The sequence below is a fragment of the Zonotrichia albicollis genome, chromosome 1, assembly GCF_047830755.1.
Source record: "Zonotrichia albicollis isolate bZonAlb1 chromosome 1, bZonAlb1.hap1, whole genome shotgun sequence".
Taxonomy (NCBI): domain Eukaryota; kingdom Metazoa; phylum Chordata; class Aves; order Passeriformes; family Passerellidae; genus Zonotrichia; species Zonotrichia albicollis.
The window spans coordinates 52,412,912-52,429,335 of NC_133819.1; the positions used below are offsets into that span (position 1 = coordinate 52,412,912).

Consider the following 16,424-nt stretch of genomic DNA (forward strand, 5'->3'; position numbering starts at 1 on the left):
TTTTGGCAGAGGAGCCCTCACTAGGTAGGTCCTCCTGATGCTCACAGTATTTACTTACTTGAGAGACAGCAATCAGACTAACAAGGGGTAAAAGACCACTTTGGCACAGAAAGACTCCAGCACAGAACACTGAAGGAAAATTTAAAAAACCTGCAGGATGGCCAGATTGTGGAAGAAAATGCTAAGCTTCCTTCAGCTCTGCCAGATATTGTCAATTGTATTTAAAACTCTTTCTTCCTGCGACTGTTGAATTTGGACACCTATCATTTTGTCTGTGCTACAAAGGGAGAGCTTGCTAGCCTCTGTCCATGCATGTAAAGGTATTATATATATATACCTATATATACACCTGTAAAGGTATTAGGAACTGAAAGAGAGCTGAAAGTTCTCTCATCCCGTGTGTTTCAAAACCCCTTCTGTACGCTGCAGCTGAATTATGCTGTTGGAAATGCTGAGCACATCACTCACTCAGGAGGTGGATGCGTGTCTGAGTGCAGTGCAATCCCTTGTACAAATCACACACTGTCCAAAAACCAGTCCAAAAACAAAAGCCCAAAACCCACCCTTTTTTAGTGCCTTGGCCAAAGTAAGAAACTCGTTATGAGCACTCTCTGACCTGATGCAGTGTTGACTGGTTGTCTGGTGTAAGACACATTAAAAGTAGGTTCTTCTACTAATGGAGGAGGGTACATCCGCCTTCGGATAAAGAAACCAGCTCCACAACAGAACAAAACTCCCATCATCAAAAGGAACCTAGGCAAAAAGAAGAATGAAGTCAAAACCTGTATATTTAGGCAGCATTTAAATCCAGATTTTTCACTGAGAATACATCAGCCTACAACTTTTAACAGGATTTCTTAAGCAGGTTGTCTCTTAAGAGCAGGTCTGTCATTTGGGATAGCACTCATGGATGTATTCTGGACATCTTCAGTGACTAGTACTGCTGTCAGTGCTCTCTGGCATGTAACCCAAAAGTAAAACACACTTGAACTTTTCAAAAGTTCAGGTTCACACATGACCTTGGCCTCTGGGATGCTAACCTAAAATTCCAGGTTTGTAGTACAGTTTCAAACTGTGCCTCTTGGATGCAGGCCCCAGGCTCACAGCATCTAGGCTGCTCAGGATGTTTGTGGAGTACAGAGAGGAATACTGTTCTGCATTTGCCATTTAAAGAAGAATCTTGGATATTCTTAAATTAACTCAACATTTTAATTTCAACTCCCATGGGAAATACAGTAGCTGGCACTTAAGCTCAACCCAGAAGACTGAAGCATTCAGTACTGAAGGCGACAGATTTTGCTTTGTGCTTCCTACATGGGGTATTACATTCTCCATGAAAAAAAGACATTATTCAGCCACAATTCTCCTTCTCTCAGCATCCTTTCCAACCTAATTAAACTGTCCTCATCATTTCCTTGCCCTGGTGTGGCAGAAACAGGAACATGCAGCAAGGGCACACAGATTTTGGTCTTTAGACAGCAGCTTCCACTGTGTTTTCCTTGATCAGTTACCAGACACTCCAGTGACTCATAAAAGCTCTTGTAAATTGGAATGGTTCCTCTGCCTGTAATTGCCATCTTGTTTCATGGCCTTTTACTGGAAGACAATGACAACTGTGCTTTTTTGGAAGGCAAGGAAGTTGGCCAGAGGCAAGCCTACACACCACGCTTATCTCTGGAAAATTCCCAGGTGGCTGAGAGGAAGAGTGTGGCACAGAATGGCAGCAAGAGCTACTTCATGCAAAGGCTCAAACTCTGTTGTTGTTTCTACATTAGAAATGAGAGCAGAAGGAGGTTCTTTTTCCCTGAGCCAATATTTATACATTCCCCTTTGGCAGTGTTCCTGCAAAGGATTTTTTTCTGAGCAGAAGAACAGAGATTTACGACGTCACCCCAGGGATTGAGATAGAGAGCTCTTCACTTATATCAGTAAGGATTGTACACTGAAATCCCACATCAGCTTTGGGAAATCTCTGTATTATAGTATACATCAGGCTTCTGTTTCTCACTGTTTATTTGTTTCAGTTTTGAAGGCTTTTTTAAAAATCAATCTTCAAATTCCACATTAAATGCCTGAAAAAAGGTTTTCTAGGGAGCCTTTTCTTTCTCTCAACTGTAATGAGAAGGGTTTATTCAGGTGCTTTCTTAAATTCCACTCCAAAAGGAATTTACCTTATTTTTTCATTATGCATATAACAGTGATTAGTTTAAGCTTTATCCAGATTACTGCTGCTGGTTTCACAAGCTCAGTCTTTCTGCCTTCTTTTCCTTTGCTGTCATCTCCAGTGAAATCCTCATAGCCATAAATGTACCTCTCTTCCTTTTTAATTGAAGCCTCAATTCAGCTGGCAGGAATATATTAAATCCTGCCTAAAAGCACAATCCTGCTTATAGGATCCACTTTTAAAACCGAGTGCCCAAAAAAAAAACCCAGGAAGAATGTTGCTGTTTGGCAGTAGCTGGGACAGGCATAAAGAATTCAGCAATTCTGGATAAAAGTGGAACTGCTGCTTGTACAAAGCAGCAGGATGCAGAAGCAGGAAAGGTCAGCCTGACATGACTAACCTCCTTTTTCAGTGTTTTCTTATTACATCAGGAGAATTTAATAAGAAAGAAATCAAATCCGTGCATATCTATGTACACACATACCTTCCTACATACTTGCACCTGCTGTACTTTAAAATACCAGGGCTGGCAATATCCTGATTTAAGTCTGACCAACAAGACGAGGACAAACACAAAATTCCAAGTGCCCTGCACCTACCAAAAATACCATAGTCGCTGGATAGAGAGAGCTCTTACACAGCATCGTGAGCCACAGCAATCCTCATAGGAGCGACATCTGGGGAGAAACAAAGACACAGGGATGTTGAGTGGCTGTCAGATTGAAATGGCATCCCCAACCCTGACACCACTCACACCCCCAATCAAAGCATCATTTTAAGAAAAGACTACCCTTGGCTGGATAAAACTGTCATTCACATTCACATGCACAGCACAGCTCTATCCCTACTCAGGGACTTCTCCCATGTTAGTGAAACTAACTTCCTATATACTTAACCTCAAACAACCTCTAAAAGACCAAACATGGTGTTCAATTCTATATAAAAAAAGGACAAGTTATAAAGAAATGCAGTATTGCTGCGTTTACTTTAACATTAAACAAATACTGCAGACTCTCAACAGATGTTTGGAGTTTTACTGACAGGAATAGACAAGAACTGCCAGAATGAAACTGCCAGATCACCCTTTCTTTGAAATCAGCACCTTCCAAGCAGAGAAACCACTGAGTGCAAAGAAAATTCCAATCGTACCATTACTTGCAAATTTTATGCCCTTTTTTCTGCTCAGAAGTTGCATTGGACTGCAACTGCCAGCAAGTCCCATTATTAAAGCAGTCTTCTCTCTAAAAAACCTGCACACTTCAAATTAATATTTTGTATGCACAGAACATTTTCAAAGGTATTCCATCCTCAGTCATTGTGGGCATGAGGTACCACTGCACAAAAAGCAGGCACATACATTAAGGGCAACCTCTGAACAATTCCAATGGTAACTCCTATTCCCACACCAGTGAAACTTAGTAGGGAAAAGGACCAAGTTAACACAAAATCTGTGGTATGTTACAGACTTGAATGAAAATAAGCATATAGCAATAAGATTACCATATCCACACACAAAAAGAAAAGAGGAGGTGACCACAACTGGATTGATCTTTTTAAGGGTGTTCACATCTGTGTGCAGAATGCACATATTTATTTAAGCATCTGATCTTGGACAGTTTGCTCAACTGCATGACTGTGCTCCCATATTTGTATGCAAACTAAAACCATGTCAACTGAATAACTGTACAGACAATTACACATTTACATGCTCAATTAACAAGGCTTCACTCAGAAAATACATTGTCACATAGGCTTCAGCCTCTAACTGGGGCCAGAGGAGATTGCTCTATGGATACATAATCAGTTGTTTTGCAAGTGAAAACACAGTTACATGCTCTTCTGATGACAAATAAGTAGGATTTATTGAGGCAAGCCAGAGGATCTGACATGATCATCATGGCAAAGTTCATTAAGACACTCGGGCACCCAGTTTGAGACTCAGGCCAAGGAAGCTGCTCATGCCAAAAGAGAAAACACCCACTTTGCTGCCATTGAACATGAAAGTGACCCATCTGCAATTTTCCTTCTTTAAAGCTTCCCAAGACCCTGACAACTGCTCATACTCGAAACTACCAAACCTCACATAACTGTTAACAAGACTTAGCAAGTCAGCATTAACTTCAGTCCCCTTGGGACCAAGAAATTAAGTATTCCTCCATGTTTCCACAGTGGTTCAAACCAACAGGAGCTTTCAAGACATATGTTGAAGTTAAGGAGAGTCAGGTTCCTTACAAAATGGGCTGGGAGCTTCTGCTACCACCAGAAGTGCTCATGGCACCCCTTTGTTCTTCAACATGCTTTGGTTGGAGCACTTAATCCATGGTGCACTTGCCCCCTTGGCTGATTGGATTTTGTTGGGCCAGAGAAGAAGCAGAGCCCATAAACCTAGAAACCCTTCTTGACTCCATTAGGGCAAAAATAAAAAGAAGGATTTTAGGAATGTGAGCAGTCCTTATCTCTACCTCTGCACACTGGCTCTGTCAGCCCAGACACCTACATCTGACCACACACAGGATGGGGAGTGGAGGCACCACTTCCCAGGGCCCCAAGAGCTTCACCTGTAATAAAACTTAAACAGAGAGGTCACAGAGACTGCACACACACTTCCCCCATGGTCACCCTTTCCTTGCTTATTTTGCACCTGTTTCCTTCAGAGCCAGAAAATATGGGAAATAGCTATTTTAAAATACATAATTATGGGCATTCAAACCACCAAAATGAAAGGAGCATCTGTAGAGGAATGCAGTACCCCAATCTGTTTTTTATCTTTAAGTTATCCAGGTTACAAGTCAGCACCATTTTTAAAGTCTCAAAGGCTTAGCTTTTATTCCTCCAAAGGAAGGCTAAAGCACCAGCTGGAAGGCAGAAAGGCTACACTGCTGAATATTTATGAAGCTCCTGAGACCACTGACCGACAAACAAACAGGCCATCAAGAGAAGTTTCAGGTGACTGAACTTTCAAATGGTTGAAAACAGTGATGCAAAGGATGGAAGAGTCTCTCATGGTGGCTCCAATTCTTGGCAGTCAGTAAGCTCTCTTACTGTAAAAGCCAGTGAGCTCAGCCAGCTCATCCCAGGCTGACCACTGCATTTGCTGGGTGGATCTGCAAAAGGATACCAGTGCCACAACCCTCACAACCCTCTGAGATCTGACACTGGTAACCTTGTCACTTTTTACCCATAAAACCAAGCAGGTGCTTTTTTCTGTGTGCCTGTGAGAGTGGACACATGTACCCATATGTAGGAGCATGGAATCAAGGCTGGAATCAAGGATGATCCCAACCTGCTGTCTGTACTACCCACCACCTGACAGCAGCACCAAAAAGGACTGGAAGAGTGAATATTCCATTTGGTGATACTGCCATCAGGCTACAGCACAAGCTCTGCTGATCTCTTGTTCTTAATTCTATGCACTGTGGAAAAACAACACAACTCCTGACAATATTCATCCCAATTACAAGACAATTAACTTACTTACAAAAGCCATATTTATTAGCCTGCAAAAGTCAACAACAAAATCAGCTTATTAATGGAGTAACATGCAAGCTTATGTATAATCAGTCTTTGATGTACTATCTCTCACTGCCTGATGGCAAATCACAGCAGAACTAAGACCCTGGTTCATTAAAAAAAAACATAATTAAGCACATGCACATATATTTATTGAATGGTATGCATTTTCTTTAAATTGAACCCATACTCTGGCTTTGCTTTACAAGGAAGGACCAGTGTGCCTAATGCCAGTTGAAGCAGAATGACCCTTACTAACAATCAGAACAGGACTGAACCCATCTCCAGAAGGCTTTTCTAAAGTCAATTTCCCTCTTTCAGAGATCAGTAATGATCCCAAGAACTGCATTTCCCTGGGGCAATGTTCATTTCATTGATCTAAAGTTAACCTATGACACAGGAGAAGACACAATTAGTTGCTTTGCTAATCTGCAACTTCACCAAGAATACAATCTCTCTTTCAAAAACTGTGTGCAATGGGATTTATTATTTAGAAGGTGCATCTTTTCATTCATAATTCAGTGGAATAAAAGGACTGTATGTGCATGTCCAATGTCCTGAACTGCTGGCACACCAAGGAAGTGCTGTGTCACAGATCAAAGTTACACACTGTGTCAGGTCACAGGGACATGGTTTTTCTCTGGGTTCACACTTAAATCATGGCACTGAACTTCCTTCCTTTATGGACAAGCAAAGCATCATTCCTCATAAAGGAATATGGTATGACCCAAACCTTACAAACTCTTTACTTGCAAGTGTTCTGTGGATAATAGCTGCTCAATGATATGGTCCAATAGCTCTTCTCCAATTACACCTGCATCTACACAGCTGAACAATTCCCTTCCCAGTAGAGCTGCTGCAGCAAAGAGCTGCATTCCCTACCACCACCACATCTTTGAAATGGAAGCTGTAATATTCTTAGGTTTTTTCTCTAGATGTTTTGCATCATATGGGCCAAAACCTGATTTAGCATTTAAGATGTTTGATTAGTAATGTATTTTGGAAGACTGAAGAAACCATAAATTGTCAATCCACATGTAGTGGCAGAAACCCTACTGCAGACACAGAGACAGAGGATGAGTGGGTGAAATAAAACCACAGCTCCACATCAACAACCAAATACAGTGAACTGCATCATCTCTAACCTCATCTTGTTCTGAAGACAGGCCTGACATGAATTCCAAAAAAAGGTTGCATACCAGTCAAAGGTTAAATGATTGCTGCACATATCTGTAAATTCTATGATACAAATTGGGATTCACTGAAACACAAGAAGCACTGGCAGTTTTGGAGCAGGGGGCAAGAAAACTGAAGGGAGTAAGGGAATGGTGTAAATGAAAATACAGCAGTAAAGCAAAGCTAAGAACACAAAGGAAACATTTTGAGGGTTGGTAGAAGCATTAGATGAAGCTAAGGAAGTGCCAGATGTGGCCCTAATATTGGCACAGGCAAAAGACCAGAAGGATTCTTCATAAGGGCTGCAAGGGATGAACTGCTGAGGCTGGGTCATCTCCAGGCAGATTCAATGCTGAGCCCTCAAGTCAGAAGGTTCAGGTCTGCTCCCATGGAACAGATGAGAGCAGACATCTGAAGTGAGCACACACATTTACTTGTTCTAGGACAAAGGAAGTTTCAAAAATAAAATAATCTAATCTGCTTGCAACTTAGGAACAGAGAAAAACAAATAGGGCTTGAGACAAAAAGTAAAAGCAGGCAATCACCACAAAGTGACTATCAGAAACAATTCTGATGAAGCTCTGAGTCATGGCTCTGCTATCTATGAGGAGTGATGCCACTGAGGTACACTGCCACAAGACTTAGACCCGACAGACAGAAAATGGGGAAGATAACTGAAGGTGCACCATGTAATTGAGAAAGAGTTCTTTTTCTACCAAGTTTACTGAAACTTTTATTCATTTCAGACATTTCGTAAGTGCATTGCCATCCTCCCATAAGAAGCAGCCTTCAAAGCAAACCCATTGCCTGTACTGCTGTCTAAGGAAGGACACAGGCTATTGGCTGCAGACATGGGGAAAACCACCACACAATGGAGGGGTTATCCAAGGAATCTGTTTTGCTACAGGAGCCCACAGAACGTGGAAACAGAAACAGAGAGTCTAACTCTGCACTCAGGAGTCACACCTAAGCAACTATTTCTGAGTCCCAAAGTGTTTTAGTCTCTCTCCAGAAAGATGCTGCAACACAAAAGCCACATCCTTCCATAGCATTGACTCAAGTGCTTGAGGAGCACTAAGACAGGCAAGGTCTTTGCTCATAGGGAACATCTGCATTCCAGCCTTGGTCTTAGGGTCATTTATGTCTCCTTGGCCTAATTTTCAGCAGACACCTGCAGGTACAGGTTCTCAGCACCCAAAAGCATTTATCTTCTTATAAATAGCAAAGGCGATCTCTCAGCATATGCAATAATAGTGCCTTGTCAAACAGAGGTCTGATATGTATGAATAGATAAGTTTATTATAAAAAATACAGCTGCTTCATAGATCAGTAGAGCTGTAACCTCAGTGCATATCTGTACTTAAGAGCAAAATCACTGCTACTGGTACTAAAGAGAGCACTAGAGATAGTTATCCAGGTACTTGGTATATCACACAGCCCTTATGTAAGAAAATGTAAGCCAAAAACAAAGGAAAAGGGCTGTCAGGTAAATTTTTTCTGCAGAGTAGAAACAAATGAGACAGAACAGTATTTCCTCAGATTAGAGTCCTGTCTGCTTTGACACAACTAAAATCTCCTAAAAGACAAGATATTTGGCTCCTGTCCTTCACACAGATGTGAAAAACAAGAGTAGGCAACAGCTGAAAAAGAGCTCATTTCTCAATTACTCTTTAGGTGAAGAGCCTATAAATACCATCTCTGTGCAAAAACTCAGCAGAATACAGTAAATCCTCCCCCACTTCTGATGGCATGAGAAGTATTTGCTCAGGTGCTCCTATCAAACCAATCCTTCTCACAATCTTCTGCTACCCAAAGGTTTACCATAACCCCAGCCTCTCTTTCCAGATCCCATGAAGAAAGCCACCCTGCAGAGGAACTCTCTTTGTTGTCTGTAAAGTACCACTACCTGGCTTTCTGGCCAGCACATATCCATCTAGAAATTTTCTCTGCTTCCTTTGTGGCACAACCTAGCAAGAATTGCAATGGCTTGGGCTTTGGCAATATATGGAGCCTTAAAGAGCCATTTTTCCACACAGGCTGCAGGCTTTTCTTTCACAGAACAAAGCAGAGAAACAGGATTGCTTAAGGCTCTGACAAAAGTAAGCCACAGATAATGTGTATGACAAGTTTGAATTTTCTGGAGGTGGAATTGTAAATTTCTTGGATCAACAGGAATGAGGAATCCTAGTTAACCATGAGGCCCCTTATAAAACAGATTAGTTCTACGTATTTCAAGCTGCTCCCAGTGGGCAGGCAGTCCTACTGCATCTCATCCCTGCTTTGGGAAAGCATAAGTCTGCTGGCAGGGGGCGATGGGTATCCACGAATTTGCTGTCTGCCTCAATTTAAAATACTCAAGCATAGTAAACCTTTTTTTCCTGCACCAAGCCACTGCATGATCAAATGCAGAGAAGGACTGGGTGGTAATGGCCAGCTGTTAAGTGCCATCAAGTCTTTCAAAACTTTAATTTGGGGTCTCCCTACTTAGAAAGTGTTAGAATTTCAAGATCACTTAGGCATCAGATGCACTCTGGCACTGTCCACTGAAGCTCAAACCAGGTACAACCTTTCCCACTGACAGGAAGCCAGAAGAAACTGATTCTCAGTCTCTCATTAGGGTTCTTGCCTGGGACATGGAAGAATTAAGACCCGATGAGTATTTCAAGTCAAACATCTTCCATAGGAAAAAGTGAGGCTCACTCACAGTAAGCCACAGCTGTGGTTATCACATCCTCTGGAAGTGAGAAGGGGATGGGACTGAGTTCTCTGCTCCACCTCAGCCAGGGAAGGGTCTGGTCTCAGAAGAGTACCCCACTAGAAGAGAGAGGATGCCCTCTTTTTTTCTTTCCTCACCTTCTCAGAGTTAGCAGCCTATACCTGGTCAGCCTCCAACTCCAAAATCATCCCTTAAATCTGAAATTAGGCCCATCACCTGTTTGATAGGTTGTGAAGGTTGGTTGATATACTAACCCCCCTCCAGGACCTGCTCCTAGCAAGTTGAGCTAGGTGTTAACTTGGCAGCCTAATTCACCCCAGATTGCTTTAGATAATTGATCCACTGAAGGAAATTCCAGTTTGTGGCAAGGCACCTACCTGCTGGGTAACTCTTACTTGGAGCAAGGAGTAAGCCCCTTCAAGGGCACTGACTTTTGAAGCCTTGACTTTTTGCACCACTATTGTTTAAGGCTGCAGAGGACTGAGCACTGCTGGTGGGATTCTGTTGCCTTTTCTACAGGTGGTCTGGTGATTACTGCTGTCTTTGTTGTCAACACAAACCATGTCCTTACATTCTTGCAATGAACCACATCTGCAATCAGGCCCTTCCTGGGGCTGCTCACTGCAAAAGTGAGCCCTGGAGGGAATCCGTCTGTACAGTGCCAGCTATTCAAGGCGCCTGCAAGCATGCAAAACTATTACATTGCCTCCCCTCTCCCTCCTCCCTGGTGGCTTCAAACCAATGGAAGGATAAATCAGCAGCTATATTACCTCACTAAGCACACACCTGCTGACACTTCATGCAGCTGTAATTGCAGTGGAAAGCTAAGTGTACCATCAGAAAGCCAACTTAATTAACAGCAGTAAACACAACAGGATGTGGAGCACAGACAATAGCCACCATCATGCAACACTCCCAGTGTCTGGACTGGGGTGGTTTCCCAGCCTCTTGGACATACATTGATGGAAGAAGTGCCCTCTGAGCTATCTGAGCAACAGCAAGAAAAAACCACTTTTTAATGTTTTCACCTGGGACATTTTGCAGGTTCTTGATAATGCACAGAACTATTATGGACTGATCACAAAGAATAAAAGGACTCACATTCAAAACCAGCCAGATGAGTATGGCTGCGTGACAAATACAACAAAACTTAACATCAGCAAAGTAAGAGAAGCATGTGAAAATGCACAACAAAATTACTTCAAAATCCCTGAAAAACTGCAAATTTAATATATTCCTCATTCTTCTCTACAATAAGAAAAATAAATTACTCTTCCCATGCAGGGTAGGAACATGTCTTAAACATGAAGAATAATACCTAACATTCATTTAGGTGTCTGTTAGTGTTCTTATACTAATTCTAAATGAAAAATTAAACAGATTTCATCAACACAAATGTGTACATGTGCAGTTGTCTGTTGTATGCAGTAAACTGGTTTTTATGGCCAAAATAAAACTTTAGCCAAAATACACTACCCTAAAAATATAGCACTTCCACCTGCTTTCAACATTAATTCAGATCCTGCTTTGGATAAGAAATAGAAGGTAATAAGAGATACCCGTCCTTTCTGTTCTGTGCTTCACATAATTACCAACAGCAATGGTTAACACTTTCTTCCAGAGAAAAATTTCATGTTTTTTTCTGGAGGTCTTTCACCTAATAGCATACCTTTGAGAAGCCAAGACCTACCTAAGACAAGGAACCCAGAGCAGAACTCAAATGGCAAAAATTCAGTATTTAGGAGGCAGAAGATGATACAGGCTACCAAGGAGGCATTTTGAAATCTTCACATACACAAGTAGGTGTGATGTTAGAAAAGCCAAATCTCACCTACACCTATTAGTTGGAAGGGACACCTAGTGCAGCAAGAAGAGCTTCCACCACTACAATGGCAGTGGAAGCCATCTGTGGACACACCAGGGAGTGGGAGATGTCATTTACCCCAGCTTCAGCATGGCTTCCACACTGTCTCCCTCAACATTCTCATAACCAAGTGCACACCTTACAGCCTGGACAGGCAGGCAGCTAGATGTGTTTAAAAAACCCCAAAAAACAAACAAACAGAAACACCATGGTGAGGCTCAGAGGGCAGGGGATAATGGGTGCCCTCCCTGTGGGTGAGTCCTTCACTGACCCAGTGGCACCAGCCGTGGCATATCTATTGCTGTGGACACAAGCCTACTGCTCACACTCAAAAACATTCCTGCTGTTTTATAAATATGCCATGCAGCCTGGCAAGGAGAGGATTAGAAACATGCATCTGGAATTTATCACCTCATTAAATGCCCCAGTATGATGGTAGCTAACAACTGAAGGAAAAATAAACAGAAAAGACCTACGGGACTGATCAGTCATACTAGGAAATACACTTGATTCTGCAGTGAAGGAGACATCCACAATCATTCCAATCAAACTACTACTCATCAGCAAAGCATAAGGCAGCCTTCCCTCTCCTATTCATGCCCAACTTAGAAATGGAAAAACAACTGGAGTATCTTAAGTGCTGCTGGCATCTGCCTACAGGGAAGGTGGTTTTGCAATCCAATGCATTCTCTATGTTACTATTCACATCATTGCCATGGAAGAAAAGTACTTTGACTGTTTCTTCTGCCAACCATCAGCACATCTGAGATAAGGCTGAGCTGGCTTACTTAAGTGAGAGTGGGATGAGGATGCTTGTAGAGCATCAGTCGAGTCTCTTGAGACAGCTTTAAATTCTGAATCACTTTCTGTGCATCCACACAAGGAGACGTATGATCTAATTCTTTAAGCAAACTCAGGAACAACTTGGCTCCCTGCTTTTCCAAAGGATAAGAATTAGACTCCGATGACTAAATCCTTTCCCTGCTTTATATTTGCTTACTTATTTTTCTAAGTCACATTTAAAAAACATTTTGCTGAAGTAGGAGAAAAGTATCTAACTGACAAGAGTCTCTGGTGACTCAAGCAACAAGGACATGGACAAATGGTTGGATGGGTTAGGGAAATAAGTTAAGCGCAGTCTTTGAAATTGTCTGTATTAAGGACAGAAGACCAGCATATGTCTCTCAAATTCTTGGTAAACTTTCCATGTTCACTTCTGGTCAGAAATACGCTGTACCTTACTCTCATAGGAGAGGGAAAAGATTTTGGAAAATTATCAATTTCTCAGTCTAGCCTTAAGAAATGGAATTACATTTGGAAGAAATATGCTTGAATTAAACTAAAGCTTATTGATGATATATGAAGGATGGAATAACTATTTTTATTGGAAAATATTATTTTTAAAAAATACTAATACCATTAAATAATTGGACAGAAAGATGTATCATTAGTTCTGGAACTGTGATCTTCAACCTTTGCCCTAGCTGTTAAGATGGAAAGCATAAAAGACAAGTTTTAAGAAAGTTTTGAACAGTATCTCTAAAAGATTTTTCTTTTTAAAATTATTATGCTGGAAGGCAGACTGAATAAAAAAACCACTGAAAAAAATTAAGCTCCAAAAGAGGAACTGTCATATTACTGCAAGTTTTAGCCACCCAAATCTAACAGAATTTCCAGAACACTTCTTTTGGCACACTGTTCCTCTGGCTTAGCAGACACATTCTTATCTGTCTTTGGATGGCTGAAGTAGAGCCTTTACAGGAAAGATTAACTCAGCTATCTTGCCTTTAAACTTCTGAGAAAAGCAAACCACCACTTTATATGACAGTCCACCAGACTTCTATTGCTCTGGGTAATTTAAAGCGAGGCAGGCACCTTCCAGGAGGACGTGCCTACCCAGAAGTGCAACGGCTGTAGATGGGCCAGTTCAGGGATACCTCTGTCCCAGCATGCCACACTGTATTTGTGAATAGACTCAGCACTTGGCATTTCTGAGCTGACATGCCAACCTTTTCATTATAATACCAACTGTCTCCGTTGGAGATGTGACATAGTGCCAGCATGGGACTGAAATCACAGGAAAATCATTAAAAAGGATTGCATTGCTGGCTTTCGTAAGTCTCCAAAGATAGTCTCGAGATAAAAGGAGAGACTACATACATTAGCTGGGGAGAAAAAAGTCTGTTCACAAAATCAGTGATAGAAACAAGTGGAATCTACTGCAAACTCCTTTAAATATAAATCTAAATATATCTGCTTGGTATGGACTGTTGCTACAGAAATGGTAAGATAAAATAAAACCCGTTTCACTAGAGCACATCCCAGATCCAGATTCGCACAGAGGAGGCACTCTCAGGACAAAGTTATGCATGATGCCTTTAGATAATTTAACATGTAACCATATGCTGATGGAGACTATGCTATTCATGCCTCCTCCCCCACAATATGCAGAATACTCCCTTCCTCCCATTTCACCGGTGTTTGCCAAAAACTATACCAAGCTGATTCAACACTGGCTCAAATGTGCTAAAATGAACAACTTTCTGTGGGATTAGCAAATTGAATTAATTCAGTGAAGGGTCAAACAAGTGCTGAAGCAATGGGACTTCGCCCTAAAATACTGAGATTGGAGTTGTGCCTCTGCTCCACCACAGAGGTGTGAAAAGACAGCACAGGTAGGAAGCAGCTGGGGACCCTGAACAACAGAAACTGACATTGCAGAAGTAACAAAGTAGAACAGCCCAGGCACTGCAGACATGCATGACCTTCCTACTGCTTTGATGCATCCCCCCTTTAACCCTGCTGGGCTGTGCACTCAAATACTCTCTCCCTGTTCCTTCACTTGTCACACATAGTATCTGTGCTCTGAGCTTTACCATCCCCAAATCCTTATCGCCTTTCCCTAGTGTTTCTTCTTGCCCACTTAAACTCATAATCACAACAAAAACATTAGCATTAACAGGACACTCATCATCCCTGGGACAACTGCTAAGCACACACATCCTGCCCCTTCCCCCTTCCTTTTTCCATTGACTTCCATTATTCAGGAGAGTGGCAACCATGACACTTCCATGCAATGACCTGGCTAACACGGTGCTGCAGTAACTACCACAAAACACAGGATGACCAGTGACAGTCTTCTGATTGACTTGACAGTGTCAATAAAGAACAGGATTTTTTTTTAGCCCCCTTTTTTTTGGAGGAATCTGTATGTACACAAAGGATCTGAACCCAATCTCTCGATACCCAAGCTCCAAGTAGCCACCCCTTTGTATTGCCAAGGGAGACAAACACTATCTGTAAAATCACGTGGGCAGAAACCTAAGCAAAACACCAAGGTGATGATGAATAACACACTCCTGAATGTCAAGGTGCAGCGGATTTTTGTAATTTTGTGACATCCCAGCTTCTTTCTCACACTGCAGAAAAGCAAAATAAAATGTAGGTGTAACCAAAGTCCCATTGTTATTAGCATGCAAAGAAAATGAACTTATTTAAATTCCCCCATCTGTTTTGGCCAACCACTTATGAGTAACTCTCCACATTTCAGTCACCTGAAAAAAGGACAGTTCTAGGCACAAACACTTCCTAAGCAGTTAATATCCAGGATCACAGATGATCAAATCATGGTGTTTCATTCTTTCTGTGGGCTTTGTTTTGCAACTGGCTTCCTAGCTGCTTTTTGTCTCTAGCATTTCTCTCCTCCTTCTGGCAGATGAAGCGGAGGTGGAAAAGAAAAGGGAGGGAAGCTCTTGGGTAGCATAAGGATTACAATAATTTCCAATCCTTCAGCAAGAAAGAGCTTGCTCAGGGAACAGATAACCTAATGCTTTTCCACCCTGCTTTTTTTTTTTCTAACTTATGTTTACAGTTGTTTGCAATTATAAAGTTACACAACCAGGTAGAAAGTTTACTACGTTTATCTCCTTTCTGCCCCCAAACCCACAATGAATGTACCTCCCATCCACATATTTCCTCCACTTTTTTTGCCATTGCTGTGGGCAATCTGAAACAGAAAACCGCAATTAGAGAGATCCTCAGTCACATACCTACAGGTCACTGACATTTGGTTCATACCCAAGCTTGATGTGAATGCAGATGCCACTCATCAAAAGGACAGTTATGCCATGGATAACAAACGATCTCAACTCCCTAAATTAAACAACAGTACTAGCACAGGGACAAAGTTACCTCCAAAGCATTCAAGGTATTCTGTCTGATTACCTGTCCTTGTTCAAAACAAAGGGAGAACTGTCTTTACATTGGTCTACTTATGTTTCCTTTCAGTGTTCTGAAATAAGAGCTGTTCAAGTACTTGAGTTTTGTTTTCAGTTGGAAAGGTCATCTAGGGTGTGCGGCAAAATGAATCTGTACACTTTTACTGCATCTTCATTTCTGATTTTGCAAAAGTCTCAGATGAGTTATAGAAAAAGTATAACTAGTAAAAGAGTAACAGTCTAAGAGCCTACAGAATCTAATTCTCTTTTGAAAAAGAAAAGCAATGACTACTTACATATAATATGTAGGATATAATCCTTCAAAGTACCAGCAATGCTTTTTGGCCTCTGTACACTACAAAGAAAGAAAAATATGGTATTAATATTTACATAGGATGATTTATAGCCATAAAGCTTAGAGTATTTATAAATACTGTGACTCCGAGCAGCTAGGAGAAGTTTATATTCCCAAAGATTTCCCAATCCAGATACGCACAGCAAGCGGGAAGTCGGTTCACGTAAATGGCAGCGTGTCCTGCCAGGATTCAGATGCCTCACTCAGGGCTTTGTCTGCGGGGCCCCACCAGCTTCCCACAGCTCCCAAACAAGTCAGTACATTTGGCACAGACCCAGGATCCAGCTGCATGTGTTCCCTGGCAGAGCTGCTGCCTTAAAACCACGGACAACTTTAGAGTCCATGGCGGCCATAGCCCCCTACGTGACATCCAAGGCACAAGCAATGTGATGATACCACACGTATGACTGCACAGTAAATTC

General features: G+C 41.7%; 1 protein-coding gene across 1 annotated transcript in view; it reads right to left on the reverse strand.

The window, feature by feature from the left end:
- The window catches only part of VOPP1 (VOPP1 WW domain binding protein), a 67,461-nt gene that overhangs the window by 7,045 nt on the left and 43,992 nt on the right, over nucleotides 1-16,424 (reverse strand). Inside the window, exons 2-4 of the mRNA XM_074541300.1 lie at nucleotides 15,944-16,002; nucleotides 2,764-2,841; nucleotides 617-753 (exon numbers count right to left, since the gene is read on the reverse strand). Coding sequence (XP_074397401.1) covers nucleotides 617-753; nucleotides 2,764-2,841; nucleotides 15,944-16,002 — 274 coding nt within the window. The remainder of the gene's footprint in view (nucleotides 1-616; nucleotides 754-2,763; nucleotides 2,842-15,943; nucleotides 16,003-16,424) is intronic.